Below are 27,948 nucleotides of genomic sequence, written 5' to 3'. Positions count from 1 at the left end.
GCAAGCAGACACAAGCCTACCTGCATTTGAAGGGGAAGACTTGGGATTCAAATGAGGATGAGGACAATTAATGAAGAACAGGGTCAAAAGTAAGGGTCATAGGTACAATAACAGGGATGCAGAAGATGCCCCTCTTGACCATCGCTCTGGTCCTCTAGTGATCCTGGTCCTTCCATGACTCAGCCCCCTCTGATCAGATGACTGTTTCATGTCTGCCCCATTTCAGGGTATGTAAAGAGTTCAGCAACAGTGTAGCCCTCTAGGTTGAGGTCTCAATGTCTTGTCCTTCAGGCTTTGGGGCTTTTTCTCCCTTAGGCTCCCTCAATCAGGGATGTGCTCTGCCTTTGCCACCCCTTAGGGGTTGGTAGGGGATTCCAGGTCAATCCTCTCCACCATATTTCAAAGCAGGGCCCAATGTACGGAGCTATATTCTTCGTTACCAAAATACTATATTGCTGCCTCCCTGGATCAACTTCCTACAAGTCCTCTTTTCCATTGGGTAAAGACACCAAATAAATGGACATCAGAGATACATTCTCAACCTTTCACAACTCTCTTCTCTTTGGCTTTGTCTACACTACTGTCAGGCCTCAGACCAAAGAAGCTCAGAAATGTTGGCCAGTTCATCTTCACAGTCTGCTTTCTAAGGACTGAGCTGGCCTGCCCCCCTTTTGAGCCATGTATGCTTGGGGTTGCCTAGATCCAAAGCAGCTGCTTAATCCCTTCCATGGTGGCGTGAGGTTTGTATACCCAAACACAGGTGTAACATTCAGTTGCCACATGAACTATATGAAAAAGATGGAGATCAGTGCCCAAAATGGGTTTATTTTTAAGCCACTCCATATATAATATACTAGCACACTTACCCAGCGTTGCTCGGGTCCTTAATTAAGGGTTTGGAGTTTATTATTTAAATGATTGTATTTTTCAAAAATATAGTGTTATTTTTATGAAATTAATTTTTATTTCAGATTTCTTCAAAAAGGCATTGCTAAAATGTTTCCTTTTTTGTTTTTGGTAATTTTTTTAAAATGGGACTTCCATTAAGAGTATTTTTTTCTTCATCCCTATACTGTTATAATTTGCTATGTTTTAACAAAAAGGGCTTTAGTATACGTGATTTGCATTAAGATTTTATTCTAGCTTTCAAACTTTAAGCATTGATTTAGCTGTGCCAAAACAGAGCAATACTCCAAATTTCTCCACTTTATCTCTTTTTTGGTAAGCTTTATTGAGAAGCAATCCTATTGCAGGTTCATCCTATTTTTCAGGCTCACCGTGGATCAGTCTCCTTCAACATTCATTCAGTTATGTCAATTCTGAGGAATGTACTTGATTTGGTGACTCTGTCTCTTTTCTGTTTGACTGAACTAAGATGAGCCAAACAAATAAGATGAGAAAACTGAGACATTTGGAGTACTGCTCTATTTTGGCACAGCTACATCTGTGCTTAAGGTTTGAAAACTCCTCCTAAGTGGTAAGGGCTAGTGTAACCCACACAATTTGTATGGAACTTTTCTGGATGTTCCCTTTTATCAGGGAGTGAGAGCAAAGTACATAGTTTGCTTCATTCCTCATTCTGACTGGGGAGGGCAGGGCCAGATGGATCTGGACCTACCCTAGCTGGAGGACATGAACTCCTCCACTGGCTGCAGGGCCTGGAGCTGCCGTGGCCATGGAGAGGCACTTCTCTCCTGGCCCCAAGCTGCTGCAGTGTCCTGGGGCAGCCTGTATACTGAACCCATATCTCCAGCCCCACCCCAGAACAATGATTTAAATGAAGCATGTATATTTTTGTTTTACTTTCTAATAATAATAATAGAGATAAGATCCCAAACAATGCTGCGTACATCTTCTAGTTAACGATACATTAATATTGTCACACTATACAAATACTAGACAGGCTGTCAATAATAGAATTATGTACTCTGGTAACAACCATTTCTTTCTCTCTCCTCTTTTTATAACTTTATTATAATTTTTGCAGGAGAAAAAGCTTTCCAATACTATGAAATTTTCTTATTGTGTTTAATATTAAAAACATACAATTAAACACGGCACAACCAGGAGTATGTTGTTTGAATCTTCCAGAATGATTGGATTAGTTTATAAATTGGAACATACTTGTAAGATGAGTTTCTGGTCTCATTCGAGCACACAAGTTTACTCTTATTCAATAAGTTAGGCATAAGAAAAGGACAGTAAATGAACAGGATGTTCAGAATGCTTAGTAAGTCTATGAGAAAGATATAAATGGTATTTTTATAGGCCTCCTTAACGAATGCATAGTCTGTGGATTATATGGAAAGTGCAGACCGCACTCACTCTGGATAGTTAATGATTGTCAGTGCCATTTTTATAGAAGTTGATACCTAATAAAAACATATCAGTGACTCTAAGTATGTACCATAGAACTAATAAATATGAATGATTGAACTGCCTTTCATTTGGCAAACAGTATTGCCAATTTAATTACAGACCAGCATTAACTTAATGGAAAACATGTCTTCAGCTATGTTGAGTTAAGCTTGCCTGCATGACTTTATAAATTTCAGGCTACTGAAGAGTTTCTAAACAACAGATTATACTTCAAGATAGTCACTATTTGTATTCACCAAGCAGGCAAACTGGTTTTTTTGCACTACCTGTTTGAACTAACTCAGATGGCACTGCTCTTTTTTCCATTGCTGTTAGCCAACTGAAAACTGTCGGTCTTTTCAGGATTTTAGAGACATTTCGGTTTCTTAGAATTTATTATCCAATATTCAGCACAAGTGCATATGAATTTCTCATATGATTTGGTTACCAAATCTCCATATTCTGTAGATTGTGTGGCTCCACCATCTTGATCCATTCTTCCTAATCTGTCCCTGTTCTTTCCTATTCTTTTAGAACTGCAAGTGTTAACATCCAATTAAGCAGGGTTGCCATTTAGTGCTCAAAAAAAGAAGTTCACAGACAATCATAAAAATCTCGTGTAACCAACTGGGAAGGCAAAATTAGTTCTTGAAATCAAAATCTCAAAAGACGTTAGTAGGGCACTCAAAGACAACATTGCTTCGCTTTCATCGAGTATCCTATCATCTCATCCAGTGCTGGATTAAAACATCGACATTACAGACTTTTGCCAAGATGCAGGCTCTGGAAGTCATGTGACTACATCAAAATCTGAAATTTCATTTTAAAAAATGTATCCAGCCCTCTTGGCTTAAAAGAAGAGTTTGAAAACATGAACTATATGTAACAAATACCATGACATCTGCATGAGTATGCAGAGAGCCTGAAGCAATGACTCCAAGAAGAGTAAACTGCCCTATTAATTTCAGTGGTGTATTACTTTAAGACCCACTGCTCAAAGTGCTCAGGTTGGGATGGGGAGGCCCCATCCCAGCAGAACATTCTTTGTAAGACTGTCTCACCTACCAAGTCAGGGGTACCTCAACCGAGTGCTGGGCTAAGGACCAGGCTATCCCTTGCTGCCCCCTCTGCTTCCCTATTAGACAAAGAGGATCTTTGCTGCTCTCAAAGAGACATGGGCCCTGATGCCATTCTTGGGGGTTGGAGAAAGGTCCTGATGATTCTGCTTCTCCCAGGCTACGTCTCCACTGCACTTCTCTTGTGCAAAAGACTATGCAAATGAGGCTCATATTAGCATATTGTCATGCTTCATTTGCATAATTAATTAGGGGTCGTTTTTGCGCAAGAGGCTTTTGCACAAAAAGGAGTTGTGTAGACGGCTCCTTTTTGCAAAAAAAAAAAACCCTCTTGTGCAAGAGCCATTCTTCCTCATTTTTTCAGGAAGAATAGCTCTCACACAAGAGGGGGGTTTTGCACAAAAAGGAGCTGTCTACACAGCTCTTTTTTGCTCAAAAGCCTCTTGCACAAAAACGGCACCTAATTAATTATGCAAATGAAGCACAGCAATTTGCTAATCTGCATTTTATTTGCATAGGCTTTTGCGCAAGAGAGGTGCAGTGTAGACGGAGCCTAAGAGAAAAGTGGGGCCCTCTATTCTTGTCATACCAAGTGCTGGTAGACCCTGGGCCAGACAGGATATGTCCACACAGCGTATACAAAATGGTGGCTGGTCCATGCCATCCACCACAAGCTCAGGCTGTAGGGCTGTTTTATTGCTCTGTACTCTAGGCTAGGGATGGAACCCAGACTCTGCAACTCTGTGGGGTGGGTGGAGCCCATGCTTTGGGACTCTGCCTGAGCCCAGAGAAATGTCTACACTGCAATGAAACATTCCCACAGCCCAAGCTCCACAAGCCCAAGTGGATTTGAATGGGCCAGCCATGCCGTTTTAGTTGTTGTTATGTAGACATACCCACAGAACCCTGGTTTGTAGTGTGCTTGCATTCCTGGATTACCTTCATCCGACACTTATCCTAGCCCAAGCTTTTTACTGAGCCTTAGGTCCTGGGTGTGGAAACAGGCACCTTCAGTGAGATAATAACATTTTCCTCAGAATGAAAAAGGTTTATGACCATAAGGTGGGGCTTCTCAAACTTTTGATAGCATTGGCCTCATTGTAATAGAGAGGCTGTCTCATGGACACTGTCCCTTTCACAAACATATAACATCTCTGTGGCAGCTACAGTTACGCAAACTATTGCTCACCTGGAAGAGTAATACCAGGACATATTAGAAAACAGCTGTATTAGTATTTTCACTCACTTTTTTTATGTCAGTGAAATTCAGCAATTAGAAACAGGGAAGGGGTGATGTATTGGCCACCAAGCTCGCCATGGTTCACAGTTTGAAGAATTCTGCCTCTGGACAATCTGACTTTGGAAAGTCAGGGTTTTTTTTAAACATTTTACAATTCATATTTTAGTGACTCTCTTATAAGAGGCTTTTAATCATAACAAATGGGAACGTAGAAAGCAAAGGTCATGGAAATCTCCTGGAGATAATGTTTTCCCCTTGCTGTTTATCTTTCTAATGCCTCCTATTTCACTCATTTGTCCAGTATTTCAATAGGCTGCCCTGGGCTTCTTAAGTAGAAAGCTACTGTAGCGGATTTCTAAGCTCTATTGCTTAAATTAACCCAGCATTAGGGAGGAAATGGTTAAAGAACTCAGTGTTCCCTTGTGCCCCGGAGGCAGCCTTTGTGTTCAACATTGGCAGGGTCTCGGTCTCAGTTGGAGGTTTTTTTGGGGGGGGGGTGACTGGGGGAGGGGACAGAAATAGGGGACGTTCTAACATCTCTCTCTCTCTCTTGCTGATACAGTGGAGGTGGAGATTTCCAATCCCACCCAGTCACACTGAGAAAGGAGGTTTAGTAAGGCTTTCCCAAGAGAAGCCACACAGAGGAAATTCTCAGCAGCAGCCTGAACTACACTTGGAGTGAGTTTGCAGTCTCCTATGCACGGAACTGGGAGAGAAGCAGCTGCATGTTCCCAGGGTGAGAGAGCCTAGAGGGAGCTTCATGGTATGGTTTTATCACTTACTAAATGTGTATTAGTTATCAGGCATCTTATTTTATCTTTGCAACAAATGTTATTAACAACAAAAGTTTAAAATGCATAGAACATGTCAAATACCCTTAGCTGAAAGTGGTAATGCATCGCCCCTTGCATTTTGGAACTGATCTTTTGACAGTACTGCGAGAGTATTCTCTTTTGTGTTGGAAGAAGGGGAAAAGGCAGTTACCCCACAGTCAACTACACTTTGCTTAGTCTGAACTAGCCAGGAGAAAATTATTTTGTTCAGTATTTTTAATTGTAATTGCTTTAAAACTTTTGTCCCAATTAAGTTTATTAAATCCCATTTTAAACTTCATGTGCCTTTTGGCATTTTTAATTGAATGAATTAAATGTTAATACGTTTCAGTAGTGTTTAATCAATTAAATAAATCATTTCAAATTGCCGGGTTTGTTTTTAGAAATCTTGGCATGAGGATTGTCCTGACTTTGTTCTTCCTAGCAGAATAATTGTTGCTGGGAAGTTGGGTGTCTTCTTCTCAACATCCCATGCTGGCTATAAGAAATTTTGTGTACCATTGTGTTAATGACACACTGACACCACATGCATATGGCCTGTAAATGCAAAGAAATTCCTTAGCTATTCTAGATACTGACATTACATAAATAGAATGGGTTAATGTTCATTACAGAGAGTTAACACAAGTATTATTGTATTGCACATAAACAGGGGTGCTACTGCACTACTATTACACATGCATATCGGCACACTGAAAACAAACACATAGTAATGGAGGATTTGTCAATGGCTCCATATCTTGAATATGTATATCATGAATCCATGTTCTTGGGAATTTTTTTGGTTTTGGTTTTGGTACCCCTTCAAGAAAAGTTTCTTTTTGGGGTCTTAGGTATTTTGTTCTTAGTTCCTCAGGTGGTTTGTATAACTGCCATGTTGATATCACATTTAAGTGGGATACAAGTAATATATCACATTTGCACCTAAAAAGTTCATAAACCAAGAAAGAGAAGTTTAGTTACATGGTTCAAAGCATAGAACTAGCTGTAAGAAAATCTGGATTCTATACTTGGCTGCATCAGATTTGCTGTATGAACAGATCAAGTCACCACAACTGTCAGTGATTTAGTATTCCCCATTTGTAAAATGGTTGTAATAATAATAATGTATTAATAATAATATCAGACTGACAAAAAATATTGTTAAGCATGATTGAGTTTTACAAAAGTGCTTTATAATCCTAAATTGAAAGCATTGCAAAAAAATTGCTAGTGGCTCTGAGGTGCCAATAGAACAAGCATTTTTAAAATAAACTTAGACAGAAATCCAGTTCATTAGTCTTTAAGATCAAATAACAGACTAGATTATGATTTTAGCTACTCCAGTGTAGCAGGTTTGAATTTGTATCACTGAGAACAAACACAGGCATTCATATACCCTATGCAAAATACACATACACACACATGTGCTCCTATTACGCACTCATGACTTTTTACATACCACCTACTGGAATGGAAGAACATAGTAGGTAATAGTACTAAAATATTGGTAACAAAGGCCCAGTGTCAATGAAACCTCTCTCATTGCTTCCTACTGTAAATTCTTCACTGTTATTCTTTGTTTAATAATCCTTTAGGGAAAAATAGGAGGGGAAGCTCCCCATATACTTGAATTAATTAACTCTCTAATTACTTCATTAACTAATTCATTACCTCTGCAACTCCTTTATTCAGGTTCTCCTACTAATAGTATGCAACTTTCTAATCTCCTGTTTGGCTCAATGCTGCTCTTGACTTTATCCTAGTAAATACAGGGATGTCTTGTGAGAGTTTGTCACTGAGATGAAGGGAAGGGGGAGAAATTTTTGGTGCTTGAAAGTGCGCACTACACTTCACAAGAGAACCCTAGAGAGGTTTTTCTGTAACCTGTTACATGATGCAGCATTCCTAATAGCGATGATAACCATCCTCTTCTGCAGTAGGTAGGCTACAGACTTTTCTATTAACTCGGGTCACGCTTGTGAGGGAAGAACATCCCGCTACCAATGTATCCTTTAGAAGCAGCAGATTTCATGGGGTTTTCCTTGGGATTCCATGCCAAGTATTATGTATGAAGTATCTATCATGTTTGCTTTTTTACGCATTTATAATGGGCTTATCTATGACTAAACATCTGAACTTGGGCTGTACTGGAATTCTGAAATGTCCAGGATACATTTCTACTAGATACATATGTAACAGATTTAAAAGCATTAAGGGCTTGATTCAAAACCTACTGAAGTCCTTATGAGTCTCTCCACTTACTGCTGAAGGCTTTGGATCTGGCATTAAAATGAACTACCTAATTCATTAACTGGATTTGAAAATTATATATAAATGTAAGAAGCCAGCTAATTATTAAGGTAAAGAAAAATAGGTCTCTACCATCATTGTTGCAGTTCACCAAATATTAAAACTAATAATAATAATAAATACATTCTGGCCTTAAACAATTAATTATGAATTTAGAGTTGTGGCTTTCTTATTTAGTAGAATTTAGCTACGGAAAAATGTAAATGCTAGTATCCATAAAGTATCTGTAATGCTGCCAAGACACCACATTCTGATTTACTTCACTTGGAAGCCTAAGTCTTGTGACAAAACTCTTATCCACCACTTGCTGTCTGGAATGCTTTATCCCTTATGTAGACAAATACTCCTACACACTTTTGTGATATGGCAGCATTTCTTTAGCACTAGCCTTCAAATGCCATGGGGATTTTCTGTCTCATTTTGTAATCTATTATTCAAGATAGCTGCAGAGGCACTTCTTTTGAAATGAGAAATAAAATTATTGTTAATCTGTGCTTTGTTTATGTTTGTTTCTCCATGTAGGTGAAGAAGTGAGAAGGATCACAGTGAAATATTGAAAACTATTTCATTGAATGTGGCTGCCATTCAAGACTTCAGGATGGAAAGCTTTTGTTTAAAGGTCGCCTTGCTATTTCTTGTGGCTGGATGTGTCCTCAGCGACAGTTCTGATGGATATTACGCCAATCTGAGTGATTCTGGAAACTACTTGACCACTTACTCTGGAATAGAGCCCAGCTTACTCCTTACTACTATCCGACCTGTGGTGCCCAACAAAACACTGTATTGCGCCCAAAGGACTAAAATTGCGGCCACTTTCAAATACATTAACACAGTGATTTCTTGTATTATTTTCATCATTGGATTGGTTGGGAATGCAACTTTGCTGAGGATCATTTACCAGAACAAGTGTATGAGGAATGGCCCCAATGCGCTGATAGCTAGCCTGGCGCTAGGAGACCTTCTCTATATTGTCATTGATATTCCTATCAATGTATATAAGGTAGGAAGAAACAACGGCTACACTTTAACTGCTATTCTTTAACAAGTTCACAGCGTGTTTGCTTCTGTCGCTGCTTTTCTACTTATTCATAAGCAAAGTATAAAGAAAGGTAAACAGTCTATGTTTAAAAGCAAACGTCAAGACACCATTTTTAGGTTTCTCCTTATGAAGATAACAGTACATCTTTTTTTTGCAAGTTATTCTGACCTGCCATAGCAAGGTGTGTCTTTGTGTATTTAATAGCAACTAGTTACAAATGAAATCTATTCAAATTTGATTTTGAATGGTGTCCTTCAGCAACCTAGCAAAGGGCATACTTCAACAAAGAGAGCAGCGTTTGAAAAGACTGCCATTCTCTTTATGAATCAAATTGATAGCAACTATTTTGGAAACACATCCTATTTTTCCTTTGTTTATATCGAAAATATTCCCTATGATTTACAATCTTTCTGGGATGACTTAATAGCCCTTCTAGAATGTCAATAGAGTTGAGTGTTAAGGCTTGAATTTATCATTCATGGCAGAGAGTCAAATCAGTTTGGGTGCATCTACACTGCACTGTAACTTGAAATAAGATATGCAATTTGAGCTATTTCACAATAGCTTATTTCGTCGTTCGGCACTGTCTACAAAGTGCAAAATTTTGAAACAATGCACTATTCTGAAACATCCCTTACTCCTTGTAGAATAAGGAGTCATCATTACAGGAACGTCAGAATAGTGAGCTCGAAATAACAGACTTGTTGTGAAGAGGTGGAATAGCTATTTCCGGATACTCTGGTATCCCGAAATAGCATTGCAGTGTAGACATGATTGTTAAGGTCACGTATATTTATATCTAAAAGTTGTTTCTTAACAACTAGATTTATCAAAATACATGAAGGATTATAAACAACTCTTTTAAATATAACTACATTATGTCGTCCAGCATAGATTTAAATGGAAGTAAGCAAAAGCACAAAAGTCTGCCTTTTATATTGTGTTGTACATTTACTGACCCAAATTTGACCATAAATTTGAATGATTATATCACTTGAAATATGTTGTGGGCTGGAAAGACAGAACTACAATTAGAAATAGATTTTAAAAAAACATGTTTTAAATAAGCAAAAAACTCTCATGGGCCCTAATCCAGTTGCTGTTGAAGTAAATAAGAATAGGACTGGAACCTAGTTATTTCTCATGAGTATCAAAACATTTGGCTGTTATTGATACTTGCCTAAATGTGTTTTAGAAACCCTTGAAATATGTTTGTAAATTTTTTCTCACTTTAGCCAAAGCAAACACGTTACTAAGGTTATTATGACTATTCTTTCCTTAGGACCTCAAAGAAGGCATAACAACATACAATAGCACCTTTCAACATTTTTTTCCCTACTTATGGATCCCTAAAAACTTTTGAAAGTAAATAGAGTCCCCTTTGGAAATTTTAGACATGACATACAGACCCCCAGGGCTCTGCCAAGCACGGGTTGAAAACCACTGTTCAATAGGAACAGCCACCTTTCGTGGAGCCCTTATATATATTCTGCAAACCCTTGAGGGTCCATAGACTACCAGATGAAAACCAGCTATAACATAAACAATTTAACCCCCAAACATTTTGGCAAATTTTGGATTTTGTTCATCTCACTTATAGATCTTTTTTCATGAATTAAAATATACAGTACATGCCTAAAGGGGCCTAAAATGGGTTTTAAAATAAAAAAGCAAATAGCTCAGATTTTGAAAATAACACTCTTTAAAAATGTATACTGTGATTTATAATTCGAGGCGTAACTATAATACAGGTGTACCCACAACAAGGTTACTCAAATATAATATATATGTATGAAATAAGATACAGGGTCTGTTTCTTATCTCATTTACACTGGTCATAATTAGAGGTTATTCCATTTAAGTTAAGTTAATAGTATTACATTGGTTTTAAATGAGTGTGACCAGAATTAAGCCAAAGGGGTGGTCATAAAAATGCATGTGTTATAGTAGAAGTTGGTAGCAAATACAGGTAGATGAAAATTTTCAATTTAATTTGTTTTTCAACAGAGAGATACAAATTTTGCAAAATTGAAATCTTCTATGGCAATAGTTTAACTTTCCCAAAAAATGCACAATTCTACATCAGGAAAATCAAAATGAAATATTTTGTTTCAGGTTGAGCTGACGAGCTCTCTGTAGCTCAAAAGCTTGTGTCTTTCACCAACAGAAGTTGGTACAATTAAAAAAAAATTACCTCACCCAGCCATCCGTATCTCGAAACCTTGGTCCTGCTGTATGCCATGCATCATTATGAAGCAGCTTCACAGACTAGAATCACCACACAAAATACAAACAAAAGGCCCCTAACTCACACTATCAAAATACTCTTCTGGCTCTTTTGGAAAACGCATTATAATGTTTATAAAGTTTGTGGATGATACCAAGCTGAGAGGGATTACAAATGCTTTGGAAGATAAGGATAATTCAAAATGATCTGGACAAACTAGAGAAATGGTCTGAGGTAAACAGGATGAAGTACAATAAGAATAAATGCAAAATAATCCACGTAGGGAGGAACAATCAGTTTCACACATACACAAAGGAAAGTGACAGTCTAGGAAAGGGTACTTCAGAAGGGGATCTAGGGGTCATAATGGACCACAAGCGAAATATGAGTCAACAGTGTGACACAGTTGCAAAAAAAAATCAAACATAATTCTGGGATGCATTAAGAGGAGTGTTGTAAGCAAGATATGAGAAATAATTCTTCCCCTCTGTGCTGCACTGATTAGACCAAAATTGGAGTACTGTGCGTCCAGTCCTGGGCACCACGTTTCAAAAAAGATGTGGAGAAATTGGAGAAGGTCTAGAGAAGAGCAACAAGAATGATTAGGGGTCTAGAAAACATGACCTATGAGGGAAAACTTAAAGAATTGGGTTTCTTTAGTTTGGAAAAAAAGAAGACTTAAAGGGGGCATAACAACAGTTTTCAGGTAACTAAAAGGGTGTTACAAAAAGGAGCGAGAAAAATTATTCTCCTTAACCTCTGATGATAGACAAGAAGCAATGGGCTTAAATTGCAACAGGTGAGGTTTAGACTGGACATTAGGAAAAACCTCCTGTCAGGGTGGTTAAGCACTGGAATAAATATCTTCAGTGATGGGAGATTCTATAGCCTTCCTAGACAATTTAAGAGCAGGTTAGACAGACATCTGTCAAGGATGGTCTAGATGGTGCTTGGTCCTGCTATGAGGGCAAGGGACTGGACTTCTCAAGGTCCCTTCTAGCATTCTATGTAATTAGAGACTGTATTTGAAATCTTTGTCTCATTGAAGTCAGTGGGAGTTTTGCCATTTACTTTTCTGGTGTTAAGAATTTCATGCACAGAAGGAGCAGAATTAAAGTTGCATTATGGTTAATTCTGCCATGTTTTAATTTTTGAGTGTTTAACTTTGCAACATGAATTAGTGGTTGAAATACAACATATTATATACAGGCAGTCCCCGGGTTACATGGATCCGACTTACATTGGATCCCTACTTACAAACGGGATGAGGCAACCCCGCACTAGCTGCTTCCTCCCAGCAGACCAGGGAGACGCGAAGCTAGCACCCCTCCCCCAACAGCAGACCAGGGAGACACGGAGCGGCTTTTCTCAGCAGACACCTCAGCTTGAGAATAAAGGACTGAGGGAAGTGAGGTGTGGGAGAATAAAACTGAGCTCTGGAGAAATGTTTGGCTAGAGTTTCCCCTACAATATGTACCAGTTCCGACTTACATACAAATTCAACTTAAGAACAAACCTACAGTCCCTATCTTATACGTAACCTGGTTCTGCCTGTACTTAGAAGCCCGAAGCATATTGTTAGTTGGCTGGGCAAATGCACTTGCTGTACTGTGCTTCACTTCCCTGTGGCTCCTGCCACCACAAGGAGTGAGGGGGCATAACTGCTGCCGCCATATGGTACCAGGCTGCCATTTGGCATCAGTGATCCCCAAAGCTGCCTCCTCGAGGGATGGGATGCCATCGGGGGAGAAGGCAGGATGATGTCGGGAAGAGGTAAGGTTTGGGGGTCAGTATCAGACAACACCCCACCTCCACCAGCCTGCCGAGAGTCCCAGACTGGATTGCACAATCACTCCAGCTGGGGGTGGCCCTCAAGCCAGGAGTCTGAGACCCCTTACATATAGGAATCCTAAAATCCACAGCAGCATCTAAGTGCATTCTGATAGCTACAAGATTTTCTACACTCTCTGTTTTGAAGTAAATTTTAAGAGTCTATATTTCAGAAGTCATCTTCATGATGAGCCATATAAACTCAGGCAAAGCCAGACCAGTTGGAGTTGGAGGGGCCAGAACAGTTTTCTGCTGTAGATAGTATTAAATTGCTTCCATGACAAATTAAGACAACACAATCTTTTATGTATAAATGATTTCAAATGTTTTATAAGTTATAGATCTGATCTTTCACTGTTTAGTTAGGCAAATTGCCCAAAACATCAGAGTGCAAATATTTATCTTGATAATAAGACTTCCACAATTAGGTAACACAGGATAAAAATGTGTAAGAGATTGAAACCTTCATAATTTAGGACATTAACCATACAGTAAATCACTGATCCTAAGAATAAGTTTCCTCTATAGGAAAGTTATTCCATTATTATTCACGCTATCAAAAATCTGTTTCTTTTGAGTTTCTTTGTATTTATAATGCATATGCAATCATGAACAATTAATTAATCTAAATGTATTACATTCATAAAATGTAAATTTCAAATGCAGCAAATCTACTAATTGTCAGTCATATGCTATTATAAAAAGTGAAGAACTGGGTATATTTTTCTATAAATCTGATCAAAATGTTGGAGTGTGGTTTGCAGGAGATAAGTTTCTGGATGCTCTCACAATCTGAAGTTTTATCTCTTCTTAAATAGTCCACCACTATAATTCCAACTGAGACCCTTCCTGTAACATGTAGTTTGAACTAATTAAACATGAAGTAATACTGCAAACATAGGGGAGATTTATATATATCATCTGAGGATCTGGCCCTTCATGTTTAGGTTTTTTCTGATCATGCCCTGATAGTAAGTTGGACTCAAAGATCTTCTAGAACTTTTTTCTCTCTCACTGCTATTATCCTGTAACCTCTTTTCCTCATAAAAACAAGAAATCCTGTGGCACCTTAGAGACTAACAAACATATTATATCATGAGCTTTCGTAGGTAAAACCCTCTGCAGTCTTTTCCTCATGACTGACTTCCCCCAAAACGTTCTAGCAATATTCACTAATGATTTCTGAATGGCCTAAACCCTTACTGACTGAAACATTGGTCTTATGACAACTTTCAGTTTTAATCAAGTTTATATTGTCTTTACACTACTTGGACCCAAATCTCCGCCCCCCCCCCCCCCCCCCCCTGCCCCAGGGATCTTCTGATGCTTATAAGTCCATGAGAGTTACTTGTATGTAGCAAGGGAATAAAAAACTGGATCATTATTTTTTGTAAAAATTGCTGGAGCAGTGAACATAAGGGCTGTGTCTAGACTGGCCAGTTTTTCCGGAAAATCAGCCACTTTTCCAGAAAAACTTGCCAGCTGTCTACACTGGCCACTTGAATTTCCGAAAAAGCACTGGCTTTCTACTGTAAGAAATCAGTGCTTCTTGCGGAAATACTATTCTGCTCCCGTTCAGGCAAAAGTCCCATTTGCACAAAGCTTTTGCGCAAAAGGGCCAGTGTAGACAGCTCAGATTTGTTTTCTGCAAAAAAGCCCCGATCGCAAAAATGGCGATTGGGGCTTTTTTGCAGAAAAGCGCGTCTAGATTGGCACAGACGCTTTTCTGCAAAAAGTGCTTTTGCGAAAAGCGTCTGTGCCAATCTAGATGCTCTGTTCCGAAAATGCTTTTAACGGAAAACTTTTCTGTTAAAAGCATTTCCGGAAAATCATGCCAATCTAGACGCAACCATGATGTAAAATATGGCAAAGTGTTAAGGATTTAGTCGTATGTGATGGGGGTTAAAAAAAGACTTCACAAATATTTATTATTAAAACATAAATAAAATAGTCTAAAACAACTGAGCTTCCATGGAACACATTCTGTTACAATTTTAACATGGGCTGACCATCCAGCCTATGTGTCTTTTAATGTATATTTAAAGCAAAGATCTAGTCATTCAAAAGTAACCTAGGAAATAAGGTTGATGTATGACTCATTGCCTTTCATTTAATAGTTTTAAACTCTCTGGACCATTAGGTTACATACAAATGATTACATGATAAGGGAAGACGCTCAGAAGGAGCTACCACCGCTGCAGCTCTGCAGTTTAAATATAGTAAGAGCTGGGTGCCCAGGCAGTCTGGATCCTGTTACATTTAAACCGCAGAGCCACAGCGGGGAAGCTCCTGAACCTGCCACAAGCCGGACTGAGCTGGGCTTGCTCAGTCCTGACTCACACCAGGTCAAACAGCCCCTGTCCACTCCCTGATGGGACCTCCCGCAGACAGGAGCTGCTGCCAGAAGAGCTTCCCCTACCCCCCCTTAGAGGCAGCAGCATGGAGAGAGGCAGGTGACATCGCGGAGATGGTGCTGGGAGAGGCAGGCTTTTAAGCAGGGAAGGGGGAATGCGGTGCTGGGGGGAGAATGCAAGTAGTTGACTTGACTCCCCGGGGACTTACTGGGGAGTCAACTAATTGACTATTCTTTTACATCCCTAATGGCAAATGAAATTTAATGTGGATAAGTGTAAAGTAATGCACATTGGGAAAAATAACCTCAACTATATGTACAGTATGATGGGGGCTAATGTGGCTACGACAAATCAGGAAAGAGATCTTGGAGTTATCGTGGACAGTTCTCTGAAAACTTCCACGCAGTGTGCAGCAGCAGTCAAAAAGGCAAATAGGATGCTAGGAATTATTAAGAAAGGGATAGAAAATAAGACCCAGAATATCTTATTGCTCCTGTATAAAACTATGGTACACCCACATCTTGAATACTGTGTACAGATGTGGTCTCCTCACCTCAAAAAAGGTATTTTGGCCTTGGAAAGGGTTCAGAAAAGGGCAACTAAAATGATTAGGGGTTTGGAACGGGTCCCATATGAGGAGAGGTTAAAGTGACTGGGACTTTTCAGTTTAGAAAAGAGGAGACTGAGGGGGGATATGATAGAGGTATATAAAATCATGAGTGGTGTGGAAACGGCCGATAAAGAAAAGTTATTTATTAGTTCCCTAAATAGAAGAACTAGAGGACACCAAATGAAATTAATGGGGAGCAGGTTTAAAACTAATAAAAGAAAGTTCTTCTTCACACAGCGTGTAGTCAACCTGTGGAACTCCTTGCCAGAGGAGGCTGTGAAGGCTAGGACTATAATAGAGTTTAAAGAGAAGCTAGATAATTTCATGGAGGTTAGGTCCATAAAAGGCTATTATCCAGGGGATAAAATGGTGTCCTTGGCCTCTGTTTGTCAGAGGCTGGAGAGGGATGGCAGGAGACAAATCATTTGATCATTGTCTTCAGTCCACCCTCTCTGGGGCACCTGGTGCTGGCCACTCTCAGCAGACAGGATACTGGGCTAGATGGACCTTTGGTCTGACCCAGTATGGCCGTTCTTATGTTCTAGTCACGCCAGCATCCAAACCTCAGCAGTTTGTGTATAGCAGCATTAGGCTGAGTAGTGTGAGAGGCATGCCTCTGGTAAATAGCATGTGACCAACCTGTGGTAAATAGCATGAATTCTCTGACTTTTTCTTTCTACTGAAGGAAGTCGTGTTGTGGTATTCCTAGTTGACAATTAGCATTTCTGAGCAACAGAAATTCTGAATGTCAGGTGAGGAGCTAAACCAATCTATCCCTAGCTAATGCTCAAGGATTTAACTCAAAGTCACAGGCTGTGTCTAGACTGGCCAGTTTTTCCGCAAAATCAGCAGCTTTTGCGGAAAAACTTGCCAGCTGTCTACACTGGCTGCTTGTATTTCCGCAAGAACACTGACGATCTCATGTAAGATTGTCAGTGTTCTTGCGGAAATACTATGCTGCTCCCGTTCGGGCAAAAGCCCTCTTGCACAAATCATTTGCGCAAGAGGGCCAGTGTAGATAGCACAGTACTGTTTTGCGCAAAAGAGCCCCAATGGCTAAAATGGCGATTGGGGCTTTTTTGCGCAAAAGCGCGTCTAGATTGGCACGGACGCTTTTCCGCAAAAAGTGCTTTTGTGGAAAAGCGTCCATGCCAATCTAGACGCTCTTTTCCGAAAATGCTTTTAACGGAAAACTTTTCTGTTAAAAGCATTTCCAGAAAATCATGCCAGTCTAGACGTAGCCACAATGTTTAGTATTGGTACACTTAGCTGGGTTTCTTTTTTCCCCCATCACAATTCATACACTCCACCATGCAGATGACAATGAAACAAAATGAGTCTTAAGCAAGTAGCATCACAAAAGGGGATCCTATGCAAAAGGGGTTCAGGACAAAGCCCACTGCAAACACAAATCTAAACCCTACAATTCTTACTTGGGTGAGAAACTCCCATTTAAAGCAGGATTTGGCAATACATTTTTCCCATTAAGTATTAGCCCCTTTAGGAGTAGAGTGCATACAGATTACATCCCAGCTTCCACTCAGTGCTTCTAAGAAGTAGTGGCTTAATACCCACAAATTCTGCAGAACTCAGTATATTAATGGTCAGAATGTGCGTAACTCTATGGATGACTGGGAGAGCAGGGGAAACATGAGTCTTCCCTTCCTGATGCCTGCATACAATGGCCTCGGAGGACACAGGATTTGCTCCATCCTAATGAGCCTAGTGGCACAAATCACCCCAGAAAGATCAACAGGGGCCAGTACAAGTCAGGATCAAGGATCTGTCTTTCCCACGTGCTCTGTGGGAGCAGACTACAGCAACCTAAAGAAAGGGTACAACCCATATGCTCCCACTGCACTCAAAAGAGTTGTGGTACAATCCCTACCAAAGGTCCCTATGTGGGGGTACAGAGTTTCATCATCTCTTACTCACAGCTGTATATCATAAGCCATACAGAGACCCCTTAAGCAGTAAGTTCTCCTCACCCAGCACATCACCAATTCCTCCTTTTTCTTCCTTCTAAAATATGGTGTCTGTGGATTTCTAAGTGCATTGATCACGTGTAGAAGCTAGGTGCCCTAGGTATAACAAGAATGTGTTTTAGAATGTTCTCTGTTCCTTCTTCAATCAGTTGAAATAGTCAGATAACAAGGGAATGTTCCGACTGTGCATATCCAGGGTTCACTGGTTCTGTAGCAGTTCGTTAGCAATACTGTCGCTCTCTTTTAGCAACATACAAAAGGCAACACAGTTGGAAGAAAAATAAAAGCAGCACTTTGCCTAGGGACTGAAAAAAAATCTTTTCAACAAACTACCATTCACACAAGCATACCTAACAGATAATTTCTCTGAAGAAGAGCAGCACAGCTTGAAGTACAGTACACCTCAAAAGAAGGGGACGTTTGCCAACACCATAGACCATATAAAAAGAGCAACTAATCATACTGTGTAAACAATGAAAATATCACCAGGGAGATATCTAGAATTGTAAAGAATGCTTTACCACTAGGCAGACTTTGTAAAATAATAGTACAAGAATTTTAGAGAGAAACAAACTCAAAAACTTTAACTGCTGTTTGCTTCAGAACCAGGCATTCATTATCTGCGCTTTCAGCATCTCTGTGAAATGTAACCTTTCTGCTTCAGCGTGAGGCCTGTACATCCGCATCCATAGTTACATCTCACTGCCTAAAAGGGAAGAAAAAAACAGTAGGAATCCAACTATATCATTGCCAGAATCCATGTCGCTCACTGCCATCTCTGCTTAGCGGGACAAAGGGGATTAAAATATCTGAAAAAATTTGGTGGGATAGTGCAGAGGGGAGGAAACGTAATGGCTTTACTAATACTCCCTACTTCTCCACATGGCCTTTCACCCCTCACAAAACCTAGAGACAGCGCATTGTCCTCACAGAAAATGGAATAGGAGGAGCAAAACTAGCAATATGTTCCCTGCAAAGAACTGAAGTATGCATTGTTTAAAGTTAGTGTTGTTTGAAGCTCCAGGATTTCTGATCCCCTATAAAACATGAGGGGTGACCACCCGTGATAGTATACTCACCCAGAAGTGACTAGTGGACGGCCAGAGAAAAGATGGCTGGTGTCCTGCTGTATGGAAATCTACAAATTAACACTGGGATAATGTGGGTCCCATATTAGATTAACTCCCTGCTTCCCGTTCATGCTCCCTCCACTAATCTCACAGAGCAGGGAGAGAAAAAAAGCAATATGGCTGTTGAAGAGCTAAAGATATTTTCTATTAGTTTGTTTTCTTCCATCCAGTTTTGGGCAGGAGGGAAATATGGACCAAAATCATCTTTTTTATTCTACAAACAGCAGAGCTGTAAGCAAAAACATCACATTACTCTGCTTCTAGCTGCATGGATCATCTCAAGGGTTTTGTGGCTTTTTCAAAATAAGGGTCATAATAGCAACTTGTGACAAGCAGCTTGCACTTCCAGAGGTACAGCTGTGGGAGTCTTCGATGCTTAACAAAGCCGCTTAGCTCTCTTTTCACAAAGGGGCAAATCCAGCCCCACCTCCACAGCAACAAGATCCTTTGGCCATGAAACCTACACTATTCCACTGCATAAGGGGAAAGGTCCCTATGTCAAAAGCACAGACCCTCTGTGAAACAGAGCTCAGCTTCGGGGTGCGGGGGGAGAGCATGAGGTCATGCTGGCAGGGCCAGGTTGGCATACTCTGAAAAATGGCATCCTCCGTGTGGCTAACCTGACAGGTACCATGTGAAGTCACAGGAGATGGGGAAGGGCTCAAACCATGCCTAGAAATACCACAATGTCTGGTATTCCAGCCACCTACACCTACAGCGCAGAACAGAGCCATTTCATATCCAGAACAAAATGCAGGATATGTACTTGGTCCTAGGTTCAAGATTTACCTATGTGCACATGTACTTAGTATATACATATATAATAGGACTATAACATTCATGTCTGTTAGATTGTAAATTGCTTGGGACCTGGACTATGCGTCTGGTTTTTATCTGAATTTCATACAGCAGTTAGCACACTAATGGCACTTAAATAGCAAGACCAGCAAAGTAAAACCAGCTGAGTGACATTTAAACATTATTCCATTGGAATGTTTTCAACACTTCTGCCTTGTTTGCTTCAATACTCCAGAATCAGGTAGTAAGAAGGGAGGGGGATACTCTGGAATCTGTGGCTGGCTGTTCAATTTTTCTGAATATAAAGAGTAGAACCTTGAAATCACAGTTTCTGATTTCACTGTAAAAATATGTTGTTGACGGCACTTGGTTCTGTCTTAGGAATTGCACCATAGCTTGATTTTACAGACTACCCTGTGACTGTGAAATACACAAGGGGAAAACATGTTTCTTTTGGGACATGTCCTGTAACCTTCGAGACTATTGATGAGATTACAAGAAATAGAATCCATTTGACAGTGAGGCTTAAAACATAGGTCAACATAAGTACAGCGATCACTACGGGGACTACGTGGACACAGCGGCTGCGGACACTGGCATGATTTTCCGGAAATGCTTTTAACGGAAAAGTTTTCCGTTAAAAGCATTTTCGGAAAAGCGTGTCTAGATTGGCAGGACGCTTTTCCAGAAAAGCACTTTTTCCAGAAAAGCGTCCGTGGCCAATCTAGACGCGCTTTTCCGCAAAAAAACCTCGATCTACACTGGCCCTTTTCCGGAACAGTTTTCTGGAAAAAGACTTTTGCCCGAACGGGAGTAGCATAGTTTTTCCGGAAAAGCAGTGATGATTTTACATTAGATCATCAGTGCTTTTCCAGAAATTCAAGTGGCCAGTGTAGACAGCTGGCAAGTTTTTCCGGAAAAGCAGTGATGATTTTACATTAGATCATCAGTGCTTTTCCAGAAATTCAAGTGGCCAGTGTAGACAGCTGGCAAGTTTTTCCGGAAAAGCGGCTGATTTTCCGGAATAACTTGCCAGTGTAGACACAGCCAGCTTGCGTTATGGAGAATCAGAATGCCAGGAGGGATAGTGAGCCTGATTCTCCGCTTGTTCCTTGAGTGCCATTATACATACACTGTGCACAGACTATACATATGCAAGGCAATGAGATATCAGGCCCAATGGGGCTAATTTCATCTCATGCTGATGTAAATCAGAAGTAATTCCATTAAAATCAATTGATCCAAAGGATCATGCAAAGGATATAACTCCTACTGAAGTTCTTAGGAGTTATTTGTATCCTGTTGGGAAACTGGAAGAATAGAGGCCATTGGATTGCGCTGATATAACAATAATGCAAGTGCAAGTAGATCTACTGATTCTAAGGATATTTGAATAGGAAAAACCTGACACCTACTCTAAAAGGAAAGTAAGAAATTCATAGCCAGGATTGAATAATAATGGAAACTACCCACCAAAATAACTGCAAAATTAGTCTGTAAATGAAATAAATTAATTATGATCCCAGTGATCTTTATTAAAATCAACTTAAAAAGGGATGTGTAATGATTCCATAGTAGTGTTACTTCAGCTAAGGAAAAATAGAAAGGAAGAAACAAAAGAAATAAAATACTTTTCATCTTGCAAAAGGAGAGATTCCTAGGGAGTTGAGAGGAAATGTACATGCTGCAACCAGGACAGGGTCTCATTGTGAAAACCAGTGACTAAATGAACCTTTTTCAAGTACAAGACTTTTCTTTTTGAAGCCAATGTTTGCTTTGTAGTAGCAGAGTTTCAGATAGTCACTACAAAATACAAATTCGTTTCCACTAACTCTTAAGTGTTAACTCTACTGGTAAATAAATGTTTGGATGACTTGATGGCTAAAAGGATTAATAACAGCAATACAAACCTTCCCACATGACAGTGCCACTTCAAATCCTACCTCCAGCAGTAGGAAGTAAAAGCTATTGTTATTTGGTCCAGATCTAAACACTGAGGCTTGGTCTACACTAATGGGGAAGTTGACTTATGATACGCAACTCCAGCTACGATAATTACATAGCTGCAGTTGACATATCTTAAATAGTGTTTTTGGGCTGTCCACTCAGCAGGAGATCGATGGGAGCAAACACTCCTGTCAACTTCCCTTACTCCTCATGACAAGCAGGAGTACTGGCACTGACAGGGACGCCCTCTCAGTTCAAATTAGCGGGTCTTCATTAGACCCACTAATTCAAACACTAGACAAACCTTGACCTGAATTTCGCAGTTGGAGCCATGTCTCCATAACTGGCTGGACAATTATGTTGTGGAGCATTGGAAGTGAAAAATCTTACAGATTAAGGCCTTCCATCTTCAACGGCTGTTCTTTGGCCTCTGAAATGGACTGAAGGCCTCATCCAAGAGAAGAATTATTAAGAAAAAGCAAATATATACCTGGCAAATATTTGTTAGAGAGTGCCATTCCATATAGAATAGATTCTTGCTGGCTGCAGTAAAATGGTCTTCTAGGGGTTAACTGGGTTATCCAGAGTATTATGGGTGGGAGCTAGACTCCAGGAGATTTCCCCCTACAAGAACATACCCTACTATAGGTAGAATATGTTTCCTGTGCACGTAATGATTCCTTTACAAAATTGAAGCTTGTAGTTTGTTAAATACGTTCTGTAAGTTCAGCTAGGATCAGAGGTCAGTACATTGCTAGTGAAACTTAATCGTTTCATTTATTATTATTTACAATGGCTCAAACTCAAGTCCTATTAGGATATCAGTGGGGTGTACATTTTCATGGAAGTGAGAAATAACTGAAAAGATGACAGCATTCTGTCTGCTGAGGTTTGGTTAAACACAAGTATGCTGCTCTACTGATCACATCTGGAAGTGTTGAGCATTTCTTGAGGAAGTGAGATGCTCAGAACCTTGTAGAATACAACAACAAGCAGAACCAAGCTTATATTCTAAACCTTTCCAGCAGCAGAGAGTATTGAGACCTGGGATTTTTGGTCTGGGTCCCTCTCTGCAGTATTTACATAGTTTATATGCAGTTAAAGGAGAAAAGATTCCTATTAAAAATGTACAAATAGGATAGTGTTGTTTACCATGGAACTTGCAGTCCCATGATCAGTCTGCTTTAGGAGGGGAAGGGTTTGGATTTCTAGAGAAACATGTCTTTGGCCATAGAAAATGTAAATGTTCAAATGGAATGAAAAGTCTGAACAGATAAAATATCCCTCCAAATCTGAGTAATCAGAGACCCCCACAGTTTTTTTGAAAAGTGTCACTTCAAACATTTGGAAAAAAAAATGTTGTGCCCAACATTCTTAATACAGTGTAGCAGAGTTAATATACAAGGTTATTCCCTGGTTTTAAAGACAACTGCAGCAATAATGGAGTCTAGACCCTCTTGTAGTACTAACACACTTTCCTTTTGTATTTAAAAGGCAAAAGCACCAATATTCTGGCTAATTTGTGTGTAGCTGTATAACAGAAGAAAGTGATTCCTTGGTCCCATCTTTCACCATTGTGCCTTGCTCAGAGGTAGCTCCACTCTGACATGCCAGAATTTTTTTGATTGGAAGAGCCACAATTGTGTATTTTGTGTGCTTAGCAGATCCACAGGAAATGTCATGAAACTTGGGATTTCATTATCAATTCTCCTAAAGTCTGCCCCAGTTCACGCTGTGACTGGCCAATGTTTAGAACAAGGCTGGTGTCATTTAAGATTTTCAGTCAGATTGTGCCTAACCTGTTCATATGCATTATATTTCTATTGTATATATAAGATTCTTTATAATACAACCTACTTCAAAGAAGCGAACTAAGTGTGATTAATACAAGGTTCAAAGCTGTGTACGCATCTTTATTTGTTCAAAGAATAAATGACAGCTGGGATAGAGATTACTGTTGGCTCCCTAATCATGCACATGAATCAATTTATTCACGTGTTATGTTAATACATCCTACAGGAAAGAAATGTTATTCCATACTGATGTCAGTCATGCATACACTCACAAGCCTTTCTATTGTCACCCACCACAACTTCAGCTCATGATCCTATATATTTGTTCGTCTCTCAAGTGCATCATGCCTTGAATACTAGACTCTAGGCCAAATTCAGCCCCGGTGAAATCAGACACAAGGGGTTTTGCACCCACTTATATCTGGGCAGGGCTGAATTTGATTATTTGTAGTAACAGAGACTGAAACATTTTAGGAAGGGATCCTCAGAATGTTTATGTTTAAACTGTCTCCTTAATTCCTTCATGTTTCTACAGTGTCTGAATTATCTCTCAGCTTCATTCATTACCAAGAGAAATGCTTAAACATAAAAAATGTTGGGCTATTAGGGCTGTGTCTGAAGACAGGTCATTACTACCGTCTGTTACGTATTCGCTGTCTACATTGCAATTCAAAGTTTCTGATTGTCTTATGTCCTTTCTTTAGCTTCTTGCTCAGCGGTGGCCCTTTGGGGATTCTGATTTCGGGCTGTTTCTTTGCAAATTCCTCCCCTTTATACAGAAGGCATCAGTGGGAATCACAGTCCTCAATCTCTGTGCCCTTAGTGTGGACAGGTATAGTATTTCTTATCCTTTTGTTGGGCACTGTTCTCTGAGACCTTTCACTTGTAACTGTTCTAAAACTGAGAACACTGAATGGTGTGGCTATGCCACTGGTCTGCTTATTGTACATACTCTCAAAAATATATAAGATTTGTTGTATGGCAATTTACAGGATTGTTTTAAAAAAATGCCTGAACTAGAATCCCATTTTTCCCTTCAAAGGACAAATAACTTGCTAAAGTTATTGTGGGAAGTGATCTGAAAGCACAACACTAGAATCAAGCAATCCCCAGATTCTAACCCTGGCTGACACTTCCTTTGTGGCCATGGACAAATGTCTCTTGCCCAAATTTTCAAACCTGGGTCCCTAAAGCACCTAAATCCATATAAAGGCCCCTAAATAAAAGTGTCCTTATTTTTAGGGATTCACTCAAAAAGTATCCAGTGCTCCTGCTGATGTCAGTACAGGTCCCATTTGACTTAGGTAAATGGGGTCTGATTTTTAAAGAAGTTGAAGTTAGTGGTCACTTTTAAGTACTTAACTTTAGACACCCTCATTTGAAAATTTGGGCTTAGCCTTTCTGGGTCAATTCCTTATATCACTGGGGTTAATCCAGTTTTACTTTTGAATCTCACCTATATGTTTGTTTGCCCCCCACATAATGTGCCCTTGGCAAAGGATATAAAATGAGCATATTGATACCCTGGTGAGGAATGCTAATGTTGAGAATTAACAACACGCTAACATAGATTCTTATATTTCAATGAAAAAGAATAGGGTTCTTGGAGTGATTAATTAGTTAATGTTTGTAAAATATCGTATCAGTGATAACTGACTGCAGTGGAGTTACTCACAATTTACAGCAGTATTAGTGAGAGTAGCATAGGGCCTAATGGGAACACAGTACTCAGAATTTGGCCCATAAACTATACATTCCACATATGGTGTTGATATAGGAGCTGTTCCTTGGAGCACTCTCTCACGATCTCACATTTCGACTTCAAAAAGTTTTACTCTGAAGCAAGTATCATTCCCACATCATTTGGGAGATAAAATTATTTTTCCAGTGCTCAGATCGAGTATTTGGATGGAGTTTTATAGGATTTTTTCCCCCAGTTTTGGTGTTCAATTAAAGAAATAGGAATTAAAGCACTATGTTAAGCTCCCTTTCAAAGACAGATACTACTATGTCAATTGTGGATTATGTAATTTTTTATTGTGCATCTTGTGTTCCATGTTGCAAAACGAAACCAACATTATTTTTTGAGGTGCTGCTTTAAGCCTGGCATTGTTACATTAACATAATGTCATTTCTTATATATGTGGTCAAATTATGAATCAAAGTTATCAATATTTTCAACTAGGACTTGATAAAGCAGGGAATAATTAAAATAAGCATGACTTACATAAGAAAAGGCTTCATTTATTATTGCCAAATTAATTAATGATCATATGCAAAGCACAAAAGCGTGGATTGCGGTATAATAACAGTATTAATGACAGCTATTAGTATATTGTTATCAGAGATTATTGGACATCTTTTGTCATCCAAAATAAATGTATATGTAAAAACAAATCAAGAGGTTGTTTGTTATGAACTTCCAAACCAGGGTTAGCAGCAGAAAGAACTCTGGAATTGTTGAAACCACATAGCACGCTAAATGGATGTATTCCAGTAAAATATGAGCAATTAGCACTGTAAATTACCAAAACAAAAACTGTATTTATTTTTAAAAGTAACAAGCTAAAAAAAACCCTTGGACCTCCTTTGTCATATTAAAAGCCTTTTTAAAATACAAAATAAATCTGAGATCTTACTGGAGAAGAAGCCTGAACATTGATTCAAACTCCAGCAAAATTCTCTCTGAAAGGGAGGTAAAGACAAAGTGTCGCTGCTTTTAGAACTGCTTCTCCAGAGCAATACGTAATCAAATATCAGGAAAAGTTATACATGGCCATTTATAAAACAGCTTTGTTTTATGCCTCCAGCCCCACAGTTGGTGTCAATTACACATGCCTCCATGATTTCAAATGGCAGAACTTAATGAGAAAAGAGCCCATGTTCCACATCTTTGGTCACTATTGCACTTCTAATCACCTTCAGGGATGTTAACCCTGAAAAGTTTTAATTTTTACAAGAATTTTTCCTAGCTTTGTCTATTATGTAAACCTACCCATTACCCATGTCTAAACAGAAACGGGCCAGCATAAGTGGTGTACTAAAGTTTAACTGTTTATGCCCAGGGGGAACAATGCTGCTCACATGTGGAGAGGGCTTTTAGAGGCTGGCAGACAGTGCCACATGTTTGTCCTTCAAAAGGGAACACACATTTCTTGCAAATCCCTGTCAGGCCTTTTTAAACTCTGATTCATGGTGATGACTACAGCTTGAGTCTGACTGTAACTAAAGCTATGTCTACAGTACTACCTATATTACCAAAATTTAGGTCACTCAGGGCGGTTGTCCCCACTGTGCTTTTACTCTTGCCTTGTCCCAAACAATGATCTGAAGATAAAGAGTGAAATTAAGGATTTTTTCCTCTATGCAGAAGGTCTTTTTTAGCCTTTACTGCATACTGTAGTGTGTGGAACACTAACTCCAGGTTACTTGTTTTGATCTAGTAGCCCAGTTTTCAGGCTCTATGCAGAGGGGCAAGGTTATGCCAATAAACCACAGGACTGAATGATTGCCATAAAGATCCTTCCAACCATCACCCAGCTGGCTGCAGCTGAGCTGGCTCTTCTAGTGAGAAGCCATGGTGGTCTCTTTCCACAAAGAAGAGATCAATAGCAGGAGAACCAGTGTGATCTGGTGGAGTAAGCACAGGATTGAGAGCAAGGGAATATTTGTATTCAAAGTCTGATTCTGACTAACTCCTTCTTTGCCCTTGGTCAAATCACTTATCTTTTCTGCTTAGCTTCCCCTTCTGTAACATGGGGGTGGTAGTACTTATAGTATTTAACTACAGGATTTAACTACACTTGTTGTGATGATTACATAATGTTTATTACCATCTATATAAACAGAGGAGTAGAGTAATGAGGTAGGTGATTTTACCTCTATATTTAGTATTAGTGAGACCGACACTGGAATCCAGGTTGACCCTCTGAAATCTGGGACTATCTGGTCCAGCAACATCCGTGGTCTGGCAGGACCATGGATATTGCACAACCAGAGAGCCCCAACTGGCCAGGTTCTGGGGCTGGGCTGGTGTGGAGAGCACAGCCCTGGTGGTAGCAGGGCTGGCACAACAGGACCAGAGGCAACAGGGCGAGCCCCTGGGACTGCAGCCCCAGCCAGGGACATGGGGCCAGCCCCTGTGCTGCGTGTGGAGCACGGGGCCCAAACGGCCGCTTGTGCCACTTGCTTCCCCGTGGTGGCCCAACTGAGCAGCGCAGAAGTCAGCCGAGTATACATGGCTAGGGGTGGGGCCTGGCCACGTACGTCACCGCCCCGCCCCCCTTCGCCTCTTGCCGTGGCTCTTGGCTGACTTCTGCGCCACACAGCCGGGCCGCTGCGGGGGAGCAAGCGGAGCAAGCTGCCATTTGGGCTTCCCCGCGGTGGCCTGGCTGAGCGGCGCAGAAGTCAGTCAAGCACCACAACGGGAGGTGAAG

General features: G+C 40.0%; 1 protein-coding gene across 2 annotated transcripts in view; it reads left to right on the top strand.

Moving 5' to 3' along the window:
* Positions 1-5,236: 5,236 nt before the first annotated feature.
* EDNRA (endothelin receptor type A) overlaps positions 5,237-27,948 on the top strand; it is a 34,992-nt gene continuing 12,280 nt past the window's right edge. The window contains exons 1-3 of one of the 2 annotated variants that reach the window (XM_014578935.4): positions 5,237-5,410; positions 8,322-8,799; positions 24,217-24,344. In XM_014578935.4, coding sequence (XP_014434421.1) covers positions 8,398-8,799; positions 24,217-24,344 — 530 coding nt within the window. In that variant the 5' untranslated portion in view covers positions 5,237-5,410; positions 8,322-8,397. Of the gene's footprint in view, positions 5,438-8,321; positions 8,800-24,216; positions 24,345-27,948 lie in introns of both variants that reach the window. The other variant, XM_006133843.5, reaches the window with a different exon arrangement.

Source organism: Pelodiscus sinensis, chromosome 4 (genome assembly GCF_052426305.1).
Source record: "Pelodiscus sinensis isolate ZL-2025 chromosome 4, ASM5242630v1, whole genome shotgun sequence".
Taxonomy (NCBI): Eukaryota; Metazoa; Chordata; order Testudines; family Trionychidae; genus Pelodiscus; species Pelodiscus sinensis.
Note: the sequence above shows the minus strand (reverse complement) of the source record. Positions and strands in the feature narration are given on the sequence as shown.